General features: G+C 40.5%; 1 protein-coding gene across 8 annotated transcripts in view; it reads left to right on the forward strand.

Annotated features, from left to right (window-relative positions):
* Positions 1 to 1,338: 1,338 nt before the first annotated feature.
* Positions 1,339 to 15,761, forward strand: part of LOC133409086 (mitogen-activated protein kinase kinase kinase 12-like) — a 34,082-nt gene continuing 19,659 nt past the window's right edge. For all 8 annotated transcript variants that reach the window (XR_009769363.1, XR_009769364.1, XR_009769362.1 and 5 more), the window contains exons 1-5: positions 1,339 to 1,670; positions 3,636 to 4,157; positions 10,649 to 10,832; positions 13,161 to 13,352; positions 13,434 to 13,592. Coding sequence is in view for 5 of the 8 variants with exons in the window: in XM_061688648.1 (XP_061544632.1) it covers positions 3,662 to 4,157; positions 10,649 to 10,832; positions 13,161 to 13,352; positions 13,434 to 13,592 (1,031 nt within the window). In the remaining 3 variants the exon portion in view is untranslated. The remainder of the gene's footprint in view (positions 1,671 to 3,635; positions 4,158 to 10,648; positions 10,833 to 13,160; positions 13,353 to 13,433; positions 13,593 to 15,761) is intronic.

Genomic DNA, 15,761 nt, shown 5'->3' on the forward strand with positions numbered 1-15,761 from the left:
GTTGACTGCGTTTAGAAGACCCGCTTGTGAGAGCACGCTGGCTAAGGAGCAGTAAGGGGATCTTCCCTAGTGATGTAGATAAGGTCGAGAAATTCAAATGACCGGCAGTCCTCAGTCCTCTCGGCAGAAAAACGTCTGAAATTTAGGAATGCATGGACGATGTTAAATCATATTTCACACCTTTACCTAGGCACCATAGAGAAAATATTACATCCCAAATATTAGAAAAAGTTAGTTTGGCAAAATATGTGCCCTTTAATTCGTTTTAAAATGGCTTTGTTTTATTTTAAAACTACATTATTCTTGTAATATCTTAATTTTTTCTCATAATACCTTTATTACAACTTGATTCTTGAACAGTCACTTTTTTGCACATTGCTACTTTTTTTTCATTTAACTGTTATGTCCAATACATTTTAATTAAATCATTGCTTAATCCGCAAATGTTACATTGAGGCAAATTGACTTTTCTTGTCTGTTGCAGACGATTCACCTTTAATTGTTACCGACCCCAGGGAACACCCACCGAGGCATGAATAGGAAGACCCGACAGCAAAAATTTAGAACCGAAAAAGCCTTTCTGTTTAAAGAGAAAATGTGTTCAACAAACAAGAAAGTCCAGTTGCCTTGATTGAACCTTTGTGGATTATTGTGACCTGGATGACTGAGAATCTACAAAAACAATCAGTATTTAAACACTGTGGTTTTATTTTTCCTATATTTAAGTGCTGTGTTAATGTTCATCCATCCATCCATTTTCTGTACCGCTTATCCTCACTAGGGTCGCGGGCATGCTGGAGCCTCTCACAGTTATCTTCGGGCGAGAGGCGGGGTACATCCTGAACTGGTCGCCAGCCAATCGCAGGGTACATATAAACAAACAACCCTTTGCGCACACATTCACACCTATGGGCAATTGAGAGTCGTCAGTACAACACATTCTGCCTCCCTGATGCCTCCCAGTGTGGCAGAAGGGGAAGGGGGAAGGGGGTGGGTGGTGGAGTTGGCTCCCAGATTATGCACCAATTAAACTCCATCCAGAGGGCGTTAATAAGGCTTGAAAAGGATTTACACGACCCTGTCCAGTCAAATGCTGCGTGCTTTGTGGATGACATCATTTGGATCACCTCACATACCAGCTGACCCCCCCCCCGCCCCCCTTACTTTACTTCCTCCCCCCCTCCTAGCCTCACACTCGCATCACACCGTATACCTGCACCGGGACGGTCTACGTCACTGCGCAGCTCTTCTCCGATTGGACGACAGCCTGCATGAAACCCCGCCCCTCCCCCAGCATTTTCCTCCGTTTCGCTCTCCTCCTCCCATCCCTGCCCCTGTTTACTGACTACAACGTGAGCTACACTCGCCGTATATAATCCCGAGTGTGGCCGCGTAGCATCCTCAGAGGAGGGGAGATGGAAAGGGAGGCGTAAGGAAGCAAAACAAGCATTAAAAAAAAAAAAAAAAAAAACGGATTTCAAAGCGAGGAGTTGGAGCAACGTCACCGTCAATGAAGGTTGGATGCTGAGGACGAGGATGCGACTAGCTTGATTCGGAGGGGGGGGGGGGGGCGGGGGTGGACGCTTAATAAACACCATTTACTCGTATTTTTATCATTATCCGTTAAGTGAAAGACTCTTCAGGGATGGACGTGAGCTCTCAGCACTGAGGTAGGAGACATTTTACCCTGTTTTAGGAAATATTTAAGATATGGCAGTTCTGCTAGCATATAACATAAGGGGTTCTTAAAATCCGGGTTGGGGACCCAAAACGGCTCCTGGGCCCATTTTTATAGGGTCCATTCTTGCAATATAAAGGTATTATTTGTAATTCATGCAAAATTATGATTATACTTGATCGATTTGACTATGTTTGGGTCACCGGCGGGGTGGGGGTGGTCGGTTAACTAAATTTGTCATTTTACTTTTGTATTAGGCAGTACAGTGGAGTACTGCTTATCCCGCATAGAATCGGCCACATTCCAAAAACATGTTAGGTTAATCGAAGACTCTAAAGTGTCTATTGGTGTAAATCTGAGCGTGAATGGTTGTTTGTCAATATGTACGCTGCGATTGATTGGCAACCAATCCAAGGTGTACACAGCTTCTTTGACCTGTGACCCTATCGAGGACAAGCGGTATGGAAAATTGGGGGGGTTAAATCTGGATTAGTCTATACTAGGCAGTATTGTCTGAATGCAGAAGGGCGGGGGGGGGTCGCATTTCCAACAACATTATTATTCAACTGGAATATGAACATACAGTTTAACATCTTAACTAGGATTTCCAGCATTTGCAATGCAAAGGTTGATGTACTTTGTAAGATTCACATAGACTTGAAGTAAGGTTCAAGCTTTCTGTTTGTCTCCCTATGGAGAAATTTGTCTTAGTGCAAGGGACAGATGCCTACACAAATACAAATAACCATACATCAACATGACATATAAACACCACATATGTATTACATCAGTGCAATACTAGTTTTCTAACTTTTATATTTACATATACAGATTTTTATAGTTCACACTCACAGTTCAGTATATATGCAGAGTGTTCTGATAATGCTTATTTTCTGCAGCAAAAAAATGAAAGCACCATTACCAAGCCCGATGTGTATGATGTGTGATTAAGGCAGGCTGGAGGCATCAGATGTGTCTCCAATGCAACCTTAATAGAATAATAAGCTTGGTACTCCTGCGTTCTTTTACTCGTGATATAATTTATATGCCTGCTGCCTGTAAGTATGACTTGACTGGTAGCTTGGATTGTGGATGTAAATATAGCTACACCGATGCCATGGCAACAGCGTAAGCACCTCTTTTAATCACACACATGTATGGTTGTTCTTTTATCAATAACTTAAAAAGGTGCATGGGGGTCTTATGTAGGACTATGATTCAGAGGTGGAGCACACAATAAATATTTTTTTTCTGAGAAATAGATTCATTAATGTGAGTTTTACCCCCCATGCTGATGTTTATATACACCCACCCACCCACCGCTTCATTTAGTACACTGACATAAACTAATGTAATCCAATTTAAAAAAACACAACAAAGGTATTAGCACTCAAATGGCTTTTGATTCATGTCTGTTGTCATGTATTCCTGTCTTCGGTCTTCTTTCATTAGTTTATGTACGGATCATATCAATATGCTGGCAATATTTTTAGTAAGTGAGGCGCTAACTGTTACATTTTGGATTTTGAAACCCAGTGTTGGACTAATAGAAACAGATACAACAAATATAATAACCCTCAAATGGCTTTTGATTCATGTTCTGTTGCATCAAAATTGCTACTTCAAGAAGCAAATAACATTGCTTTTGATTGATAGAAGAATTCATTGGATGTCATTGGTATGTGCAGGTGTACCTAATATTGCGGATTAAGAAAAATAAAGTTGTATGTCTTATTTAATAGTAGCTGGATCTGTTTTTTAGCAGACCCAAATAGGATTTTTCCAAATAAGGAACCTAGGTTGGTGTACATGTCATTTATAGTATAATGTTTGCTTTCACATACACATATACGCTTTTAATACAACAAAATTTGCATAGAGAGGACTAAATCTGCCATGCTGAGAGGCAATTATTTAACGCTGAATTGATTTGTAACACGTCCTCCGCTCTTTCAAGGCTGCCTGCTCGCCAGTTGTTCCCCCATGGCCCTCATTCACGAGTCCCGTGCCCCATCTCCATCTCTCTCCGGCTTCAACACCCCTCTCTCCGAAACCCCGTCCTTTCGCCGGCTCGATGCCGAAACTCCCTGCACCCCTGAAATGGACCTGACACCGACCCAGTGCGTCCTTCGCAACGTCCTCTCTATAGACACGGGGGGCACGGTAGAGCCGAGAGGAGGAGGAGGAGAGGATGGACCGACTTCCGGGCCCCACCAGACGCCAGGCGAGGAGCAACACAATCACTTTGACAACAGCGTCCTCAAGCTGCACGATCACGACGGGGGTCCCACCAGGACGGAGGGAGAGGGGACGGAGGCGGACGGCAGCGCTGTGCGGCGCGAGGCGGGCAACGCTAGGCTGCAGTGCCAGTCCAATGGAGGAGGCGGGGGCTTTCTGGAGGGCTTGTTTGGCTGCCTGCGACCTGTCTGGACTATGATCGGGAAGGCGTATTCCACGGAACACAAACACGACCTGGACGGTACGTCTGCTTGCTGCCTCTTTCCGCCCTCCAGTACATGATTAAGTACTCCCATAAAAGCCAGCATGAGATACCATTTTAATTCCACTCTGACACTTTGCTCAGCTAATTAAATGATAATACCACCAAGATGAATTTCATTAAAAAAGTTGTAAATCAGGAGTAGTGAATCTTTTCCTATCAATGTATTTAATTAAGTTCTGCAAGGAACATACTAAATTTAAAAAAATATATATTGGTTGTAATGGTTAAGCAAAGGATTGAGGTCTTAATTATACTTAACTGTAATTCTGAAGTTTTAAAAATGCCACAGACACAACAGCAATATTGTTATATTTATCTCTCTCAGTGCTTCTCAAACATTTTACACCAAGTACCACCTAAAAAAATACTTAGCCCTCCAAGAACCACGATAATGACAAAATTACAATACATTTTGCTCCTAAAAATGATACCTGTATTTTTTTATTGTAAGCCACTGTGAAATTATGCACAGTTTGAACATTAAAACTTTGAGGAAAAGAAAACAAAAAGGAATAAATAATGATTCAATTAAAAAGTAATGCAAATAAAAAATAATAAAAATTGTCCTTGAATGTTTAGAAAGAAACTGAGATAAAACGGGCGGCACGGTGGACGACTGGTTAGAGTGTCAGCCTCACAGTTCTGAGGAGCGGGGTTCAATCCCCGGTCCCGCTTGTGCAATGTGTCTAATGCAAAGCAGAAGTGACGTACAGCAGCACGTCTATGATCGCCAACATAAGGTAACATATCGATGTTAGCTAATTTAATATAGCCTATCACTGATAGAACATATTGTAACCCCCCCACAAGTGGTCAAGGATAGTCACTGCCACCGGTGCGCTTTCAATCACTTTATTGAACAAACGGTAAAAAAATAAACACGTCATAAACGTTCTTACACAACGGCCACAACTGACTCCTAGACTGGCTAATGGTTAGCCAGTTAATAACCAGTTGCCAACCTGAGCATACAACAACCAATTCTACCTTCAGTCACTGATGCCCATATCACTCACCAGGCCAGGTCCCACCTTTTAAAGACACACTCAAAGTCACGGATAATACAGTCTAGCATGTGGAGATAGCAACTCCAAGTGGACAGTAATAATACCTGCATCGCACATGAAAATGTTTTTGCTTAATAATGCCAAATCTTTTTTTTATCTGATTACTCAATTAGTCGATGGGATAATCGGTCGAATAATTAATTCTAAAAATATTTGACTTCTGCAACCCAAGTTCTGCCTGTTACTATACATCGCTCGTATGGATTGAAGAACAAAGATACATTTTTTGTAATATATAAATAATAACCTTGGGAACCAATAAAGTGAAATTGGATAATTATAATGCCGTGGCACAGTGGTTAAGAATCACTGCCTGTTGCAGGCCGTAAATATACAGTATGGCCCACAAGCCACAGCTTTCCCAAGCACTTTTCCTCCAGTCAGAGAGAGATGCTCCATCAAAAGCTCCACCGGGCTTATTTTTTCCCTGGTATTCACCACCCCCCACTCACGTCCGGCAGCTCGTGCCGGCTCCTACCTCCCTCCCTCCTTCCCTTCATCCGTCCATCCCACTGGAGCCCTCTAATGAAGCCGGCCCCCTCTGACGCACTGTTGTTTATGTCTGCAGCCACTACAATAGCACAGTGCTCCCGTGGGACTCCTCTGCCAAATCTGCCTCATGTATTATGCATTGCCACGCTCTGACCCCTCTGCCTCTCATCTCTATTAACCTGACACACGCGCTGCATGCATGCGCTCACACACACAAGCGTACCACCACAAATAGAAACTGTTTAATAAGCAGCGCCTGGCACAAGCCAATAAAGTGGCAGAAGATGGTGTCAAACTTATAAACACAACATGGCACATCACTCACATGGGTGGCAGATTTACAGTATATCTACCCTTGTCTTTACAGCGCGCTGATATTTTATTATCCCCCCCCCCCTTTTTATATTTGATTCCCACCGCAATCCCTTCCTCCTCCTCCTCCACTTCCTCCATTGTCTCATTTTCTCTCTTCTTTATCCCGAGTGGTTATCACTCCCAATCCATCTGCACCTCACAGCCTTCACTTGCAAAAAAAAAAAATATACAAGCCTGACACTCAGCCAAGGTCAAAAGACCCAATTTTGGATCAGCACCCACTTTCTCATGAATTCTGGCTTTAAGACCCAGTCCCACACACGATTCACTGAGAAATATTTTATAAATATAGTATACAGTACATGTGCATCTTAAAACATTTGAAGATCGTAGAAAAGTTCATTTATTTCAGTAGTTTGAATAAATACAGATTCATTCAATTATTTAGTTTGTCTGGATTTTCATGAGCCGTGTGCTAGAATAATCAAAATTATTAATAATTCACTTTTCCTCGATATTCAAATTTATTGAGATGCACCTGCATATACAGTGCTGAACAAATGTATTATCCCACCACACGTGAGGTTTATGCCACAGCTGCCCTATACTAACAGCATTGATAAACACCAAAATCATGTTTTATCCTTCTTTAATGGTTAATACACCAGTGTGTAAACTCAAATGATATTTTAATGCTAAAATGTCATATGAACAAATGGACTTTACATAAAGTGCTTAACACATTTCATAACCTACCACCAAATATAAAGTCTGCCCTAAATTAATGGCATAACATATTTTGTAATATGCTTCTATAATGGTAAATACTCCCATACCCTTTGCGCAAATGAGGTTTTTCATGCTAGAATAAATATCATTATTGCACAGTATCCATGAATTTTCTAAAGTACAGGAAGAAAATGGAAAAATTTAGGAATATTACAGTATATTTTAATTAATAATTATTTACTTGCATTTGTGAACTAACACATTTTAGTGGTTGAATGTTACACTTGATTCATTTCTGACTGAGCCCAGTGAGGAAAACGGAATATAAAGGATCTTCTCAATAAGTTACAATATCGTGTTAATTCAAAAAGTGAAACGCATAGATTCTCGACACATAGAGTGAAATATTACATGATTTTATTTGTTATAATTTTTCAAAAAGCTCTCAAAAAGCCCAAAATCACCACCTCAAGAAACTGCAATTTTAATGGTACATGAAAATCAATCAAGCAACCTTCTGAAAAGTATTTTTCAGTAGCTTACTCAAACACAAATAGTCCGCAATAAAGCGATGTACGTTCTCTTCATGACAGGTGGTCTAATAAATGTGGTAAGCACTGCATATCTATGGAAATCAATCAAGTAATTTGAAGTCATAGGTTTCTTGGCAGAGCTGTAAAAAATAGCAATAGATAGAAGAGTTTCTGAATACCTCCATGGTGACAAAGCTCTGCTCTGGAGCAAAGGGAACACGCAGGAAAATTGCCATTTAGCACACAAAGCAGACTAGTGGAGATCTATCATACGCCTGCAACGTAAAGACATTACACGTCTCATTAGCGATGGAGAGCATTAATCATTCATACCGTTCTTATTAATATGACAAATGTGTCTGAATCTTGTTGTATATCTCTTCCGCATTAACAGCCTGTCATCAGCCGACCCTTAAGGGGATCCCCCTCATTCTATTCCTGCTCTGTACATCCAACACGAGAGCTCTCAAATCCTCTCCCTCCCCCTTCCCGAGTGTTGCACCCTTGTTTCGCGTCAACCCCACAAAAGTACTAAGGAGGATTTGGGAGGCTGAGAGAGAATTACATGGAGGAGATTAAGAGCTCCCGCACTGGCTACACGCTAGTTACATTTAGTTTGAGTTCAAAGGAACACCATAGGGCCTTAAAGGCTTCGCCTGCTTACAGTAATGTAGTATTGTGGCATGCAAAAGGTCTTTTTAGTGGGATTGATTTGTATTTAAACATGCAACGTATACTTTCATCTATCGATTTTCTTCAACAGAGCTTGTCTTCATAAGGGTTGTGGGTGAGCTGGAGGCTATCCCAGTTGACTTTAAGTAAGAGAAGCAGGGTCCACCCTGGACTGGTCACCCCTGCCCCCCACATACAGACAACCATTCAAACTTACATCTACACCTATGGACCATTTGGTTTCTCCAATGCCTGCTGACTTTTGTTGAAAAGCAGGAACCACCTTGGACTGGTCACCTGCCAGCCAATCGCAGGGCACAATAAAGACAAGCAAATATCCAGACTCATTTTAATTGACAGTTAAGAGTTTTCGATTAACTTAACAGGTGTGTTTTTGAAATGTGGGAGTAAGTCGGAGTAGAAAACCATAGAAAACCCACATAAGCACAGGGAGAACATGCAAACTCCACACAGGAAGGCCAGACCTAGGGTTCGAACCTAGTACCTCAGAACTGTGAGGCAGATGTGGTAACCACTATATCATTGTGCTGCACAACATATAGTATATCATAAAAAACTATATCTGGCTGGACTGATTTTAACATTCCCTTAGGTGTGAATGTGATTAGTGTAAGTATGACTGGTTGTTTGTCTATATGTGCCCTATGATTAACTGCCGACCAGTCCAGGATGTACCCCGCTTTTCTCGCCAAGTCAACTGGGATCGACTCCAGCTCACCCATGATCCTAATGAGGAAAAGCGCTCTAGAAAATGGATGGCTGGATAATACTGGTGGACCAGCTGACACATCTCTCCTGCTTTGTTAGCCCTAGCATCAATGCTAAAGTTCCCATTTGCCACACTTGTATTTTAAATGTATTTAAATACATGACATGAATTTGATAACTGTGTAGTGCAGCAGGGAGAGCCCATTAACTTACTCCTCTGTGAATATTACAACCCCAATTGGAAGGGGTTGTGTTAAACATTAATAAAAATAAGAATACAATGATTTGCAAATCATGTTCAACCTATACTTAATTGAATACACTACGAAGACAAGCTATTTAATGTTCAAACTAATAAACTTTGTTTTTGCAAATAATCGTTAACTTAGAATTTGATGGCTGCAACACGTTCCAAAAAAGATGGAACAGGGTCATGTTTACCACTGTGTTACATCACTTTTTCTTTTAACAACATTCAATAAACGTTTGGGAACTGAGGACACTAATTGTTGAAGCTTTGTAGCTGGAATTATTTCCCATTCTTGCTTGATGTACAGCTTCAGCTGTTCAACAGTCCGGGGTCTCCGTTGTCATATTTTATGCTTCCTAATGCGCCACAAATTTTCAATGGGAGACAGGTCTGGACTGCAGGTAGGCCAGTCTAGTAGCCGCACTCTTTTACTACGAAGCCACGCTGTTGTAACACGTGCAGAATGTGGTTTGGCATTGTCTTGCTGAATAAGCAGGGGCGTCCATGAAAAAGACGTTGCTTGGATGGCAGCATATGTTTCTCCAAAACCTGTATGTACCTTTCAGCATTAATGGTGCCTTCACAGATGTGTAAGTTACCCATGCCATTGGCACTAACACAGCCCCATACCATCACAGATGCTGGCTTTTGAACTTTGCGTCCATAACAGTCCGGATGGTTCTTTTCCTCTTTGGCCAGGAGGATAAAACGTCCTCAATTTCCAAAAACAATTCGAAATGTGGACTTGTCGGACCACAGAATACATTTCCACTTTGCATCAGTCCATCTTAGATGAGCTCGGGCCCAGAGAAGCCAGCGGCGTTTCTGGGTGTTGTTGATAAATGGATTTTCCTTTGCATAGTAGAGTTTCAAGTTGCACTTACGGATATAGCGACAAACTGTATTTACAGACATTGGTTTTCTGAAGTGTTCTTGAGCCTATGCAGTGATATCCTTTACACGTTGATGTTGGTTTTTGATGCAGTGCCGCCTGAGGGATCGAAGGTCACGGGCATTCAATGTTGGTTTTCGGCCTTGCTGCTTACATGCAGTGATTTCTCCAGATTCTCTGAACCTTTTGATGACATTATGCACCGTAGATGATGAAATCCTTAAATTCCTTGCAATTGTACGTTGAGGAACCTTGTCCTTAAACTGTTCGACTATTTTCTCATGCACTTGTTCACAAAGAGGTCAACCTCGCCCCATCTTTGCTTGTGAATGGCTGAGCAATTCAGGGAAGCTCCTTTTATACCCAATCATGGCACCCACCTGTTCCCAATTAGCCTGTTCACCTATGGGATGTTCCAAACAGGTGTTTGATGAGCATTCATCGACTTTCTCAGTCTTTTTTGCCACCTGTCCCATCTTTTTTGGAATGTGTTGCAGCCATCAAATTCTAAATTAAAGATTATTTGATCAAAACTATAAAGTTTACCAGTTTGACCATTAAATATCTTGTCTTTGTAGTGTATTCAATTAAATATTGGTTTAACGTTGATTTGCAAACCATTGTATTCTGTTTTTATTTATGTTTAACACAACGTCCCAACTTCATTGGAATTGGGGTTGTACTTGAGATTCATTTAGTCCAAATTAAATAGGTAGAATTAATACTCAATTGGAATAAATGTTCAACACTTTGTTACAGTGAAGCTCACAGGTACATCCTGTTTTCAGAGGCGTGGGAAGTCCCCTTCGAGGAGATATCGGACCTGCAGTGGGTGGGCAGTGGCGCCCAGGGTGCTGTCTTCCTGGGCAAGTTGCACGGGCAGGAGGTGGCGGTGAAGAAAGTGCGGAACATCAAGGAGACGGACATCAAGCACCTCCGCAAGCTCAAACACCCCAACATCATCACTTTCAAGTAAGTCGACCATCGTCGATGATATGGTATATCACATGGCTTTTGTTACAGTGAACCCTCGCCCTGCCTCGAATAACAAATAACTGCAAGTAATTAACGTCCCCCTAAAATGTTTATAATTGCCTATAGTAATAGCTCAAACCATAAATATACCACAAACTATGATCCCAAAACATTTCATATCAGTTTAAACTCATCTCAGAACTTTACTGTAAAAAAAAAAAAAAAAAAAGGTCTGACAGATGATTTGATTTAGACTGAATAGGTATCTGACATGCACATGCACACGTGGCGAAGACATCCTGTAACTTCCACTAACAATCCACGCTGAACATAGTTCCTCCAAAAAAACATACAAAGCTTGTCTCTCAGTCAAAATGTATCACTTCAATATACTTTTGTGACACCAATTACTGTACTACTTTCCTCTTAAGAAAGGGCTTTGGTGGCATCAATTTAGGACATTTCAGAATGAGCACAAAAAAAATTCAAATATGTAAGTTTTTCAGGGAACAGCTGCAGATCGGTTCCACAGGAAATAAAAGACAGATGAATTTGTGGGTTTCGTTGTACCTTATGTTGAGCAGCATTTTAGCAAATGGCTTTAGTTCGCCAAAGAAATTCTCAAGTAAGTTTGCGAATGGCGAGTTTACTGTACAGTGGTACCTCGATTTATGAGTTTTTCAAGAGATTAGTCAGTGCTTGGCCAATTTTTTGTCTTGAGTTGTGAGGAAAAAGTTGAGTTACAGGGGCTAGAAGGTGACAGCGAAGAAGTTTGGGAGATGAACAATTCTTCAAAAATGAGGCCAAATGGTTGCTTCTAACTTTATTGCCACTCCCGATTAAAGTTTACTCTAAAACTTAACATAAAACAAAAATAATTACATTGTTTATATAACCAAACTAATTAACTTTGCCTTACGAAGGTCCGCTAGCTTAATGCTGACACACAATGCAAAACAGCATCAACAGATTAACGAAACGAGCATTAATGTTGCGATGTTACCCTAGTTTAAGCAACGGTTATTTGATCATAAATGTATAATACTTGTAAATGTACTTGTAAATACTTGTAGACAGACAATATAACAATTCTTCATTCTATGTAAAAAAGGACTATATTAAGAAGAATATTACTGCATTTTAATGAGCAGTTATGACGGCCTTCCTCATGTATACAGTATAGAGTATGTATAGTGGAACCTTGATAAAACAGATTTATAGGGGCAGGGGGACATCAGGTATAGCCGATTGTCTGTTACATTGAAGCACTTTTTTTAGGCCGTATGCACCCATATTACAGTACAGTACAAAGTTGTAAATATTTTTAAAAAGCTTGAAAATGTTGGAAAGTTTCACATTTTATCCAAATGTACCACTCCGGTGTGCTTGGTCATGGTGACATTGTTGACGTACAGTACTCATCATAGCAGAGTCGCTTTCATGAGCCGCGAGGAATGAGGGTGCTTCCTAGTTCCAAATCTGTTCCCAAAGGAGAACAGCTTGACAAAAAAAATGTTAATGTACCAAAAATAGCATGTCCCAGATTTCAAAGACTTGTGTTTTGTACTCCTCAGAGTTAATGCCGCAGCCATGCCGCTGTCTCTCTGCTCTACTGTATGTACAATTGACAATATATATAACCACATGACCGCCACATCCATGTCCCATATTCAATATGGCCGCCACGTAGGCACAGGAGGAATGTCTTTTGGGAATGGATCTAGTACTATTGTATACCTGTGATCCGGAAATATGTCAGTACCATTCTCTGCCTGCATTGCACCATTGCGCCAGTAAACAGCGGCCAATTCTGGAACTAACAGACTTTCTCAACGGCATTTTAGGTGACAAATGCAAAATATTTTTGGACACATTGTTCAGTCCCAACGGTCCATTTTATCCTATATCCCTTATATCGGGGTCTGTTTTTATCAAGGTTCCTCTGTATGTATATGTAATGCCCCTTGGTGGGCAAAGCGCACACACAAGGAGCCGCACAATGACACTAAGCATGAACTCATGAGCCACAAACTGTTTAATTCTTTACATTCCATTTAATTTTGTCATGACTGTATATTTTATAAAGTACAATATTGTAGAATGCAATATTTCTTCTTAAAAACAAACACATTTTTTATGGGGTCTTTAAAGAATGAATGGCATTTCCATTATTTTCAATGAGGAAATAGGATTTTAGGGGTTTTGACTTATGAGCATGGACACGGAACATATTAAAGTCATAAGTTAAGACTCATTTGTGCTTAGTATTCTCTTTGAAAAAAATGGATGTGTCCCATATTGTCTCTCTAACATGTCTTTCCACAGAGGAATTTGCACCCAGGCTCCGTGCTACTGCATACTCATGGAGTACTGCGCCCAGGGCCAGCTGTATGAGGTGCTGAGAGCGGGCAGGAAGATCACGCCATCACTCCTCATGGACTGGGCCATGGGCGTCGCCGGCGGGATGAACTACCTTCACCTGCACAAGATCATCCACAGAGACCTCAAATCGCCAAAGTGAGCTCCGTGGACCATCTGGAAAGTAACAACTGGGGAGAGTGCTGACAAACCCTGTGCTGATGATAATTTCTCTTTCAGTATTCTTATCACATATGATGATGCGGTGAAGATCTCTGATTTCGGCACGTCTAAGGAGCTCAGCGACAAGAGCACCAAGATGTCCTTTGCCGGTACGGTGGCCTGGATGGCCCCCGAGGTCATACGGAATGAGCCGGTCTCAGAGAAAGTGGATATTTGGTATGTACCCTTTGTGAACCTTTTTGGGACTTTTCTTATGTGATTTCATTGTGTGTCACTGAACAGAGTGGTATTGGTTAGATAAAGGCTTCTCAAACCTTTTCGATCCAGGGGCCCCTTCCAGGGGAGAATTTCTTCCAAGGCCCCCTGATAATCCTGACACTAGCTAAACATAACTACCACGTGTACCCCTAAATGCCATAGTCATGAAAAAGATGCCTATTTTTGAGAAAAAAATAAAAACGTTACGCTTCACAAATTCATATTTTTTAGAGAAAAAAAGTTGGTGAGAATAAAGGTTTTTTTTTCCATTATCTTCACAAGAACAAAGACATACCTTGTCAGAAAAGAAGTTGGCAGCTGTATTGGAAAATGTATGTTTTATAGATACCAAATATGACTTCTATTAGTTTTATACAACCTTCACAGGCGTTATTGTTTTGTTGTGACTACTAGCTCTCTCCTGGTCATACTGTGCGTACTAATTGTTCCTCGCTATGTTGTGACTACTAGCTGCTATTCGGTAAAGATAAGTTGAGTGCAGCTGGACAAAGATAGTTGTTTTGTTTCTCACTCTCTGTCTCTCTCAATTCGATATAACAAAGGGGATTTTTGTCTGGGCTTCAGTAAGGGGTGACAACTCGTAAGACTTGTACTTTTTCCTCTCTTTGCAAAGACTTTTCTCTCTTTTTTGTAATAAAAACCCACAAAGACAAGATTGCTTCCTCACTTATTCTGTCACAAAAAGATTTGCCAAAACATACCTTTCAAGACTAAAGTCAGATTTTTCCAAGATGAAGTCAAAATATTAGAATATTAAAGTCTTAAGTGTAATGCGGAAGAACAAGTGAATTTAATAACTTTATCTTTCTTGTAATACAATGTCTTCTACAAGTTTTCTGGAAAATACACATTTTAAAATGGGACTTTATTCTCAAAAAATATTCCTGTTTTCGAAACAAAATAGATCTTCCTATAATAAAACCCCTTTTGTTCTAAAAAAAAAAAAAAAAAAAAAAAAAAAAAAGACTTGAGGCTGGGATGTCAGATTTATGTGATGATGCATCACAATCAAACCAGGGCTTTTAATTGGCCCATAGCCAAGGTAAGGAGGTATAATTTGTTTATTATGTCTGTTTGATTGGCACACAGGTCTCCAAAAATGATACAACTAAATAATGTATGGCAAATTATTTTGCGGACCCCTAAGGGAAGGCTCGTGCACCTCAGTTTAAGAACCACTGGGCTGGAAGCTACAACTGTACATAACGAGGGATCTTGTTTCAAAAAAATCTATCACAAGATCTCATTACATGAAATTCTATAGGTTCCCTCCCATGTTTGATGGTGTTCCCTGTGCTAAACCCTCAGCTCCCCCACTACTCATTCCTCTCTTCCTCCCTCTCCATCCCTGCATCGCTCTTGCCCACGTCGTAAAAAGGAGCGCTGGCTAATTTAATAATTGATTTGCCAGATGCTGCAGTGCTCAGGAGAGGCTGGAATAACCTTCCAATCCTGCGGCTGCTTTGGCCCAGGGCCAGCAGTGCATTAGCCGAGAGGTGAAAACAGGATTAAAAAGCTTTTTGATGCAGGATGAGAGCACATCACCTATACATGCCATAGAGTGGCTTTTAATGTATGTAAATCACTTGATCACTGGTCACTTGATTGTGAGAGCACACACTTAGCTTACACTTAGTTTAAATACTACGATAGTGGTTATAATGCCACGTACATTTCATAGTTGATCAACTTCTCAATATTACTTAAATTATTCCATCAGAGGGCATTGTCCGCATTAAAGTGGTAGGAATAACTGTTTTTGCACGAAACGCTCCCCCAACAAATGTGAAGTATAATTTAGTTTTAAGACATTGTGGTAAATACAAATAAAACTGTGATAAACAAATACGAGAGAGCTTTGTATCCATACTAAACTAATAGTAGGGAACAATTGCTGGGTATTTTACATATATTTTTTAGCTCCAATCACCTATTTACTATGATAAATATAAGTAAAACCATGGTAAAAATTTTACAGACAAAAATATCTGAGAGCATTGTTCGTGTACTACTTTCCAATAGTTCCAAGCTAATAGGCTAACCATTTTTTACCCTTTTAGCATAATTGTTTAAGTCAACTTACTGTCATAATATCAATCAAAAATA

Source organism: Phycodurus eques, chromosome 10, assembly GCF_024500275.1.
Source record: "Phycodurus eques isolate BA_2022a chromosome 10, UOR_Pequ_1.1, whole genome shotgun sequence".
Classification (NCBI taxonomy): Eukaryota; Metazoa; Chordata; class Actinopteri; order Syngnathiformes; family Syngnathidae; genus Phycodurus; species Phycodurus eques.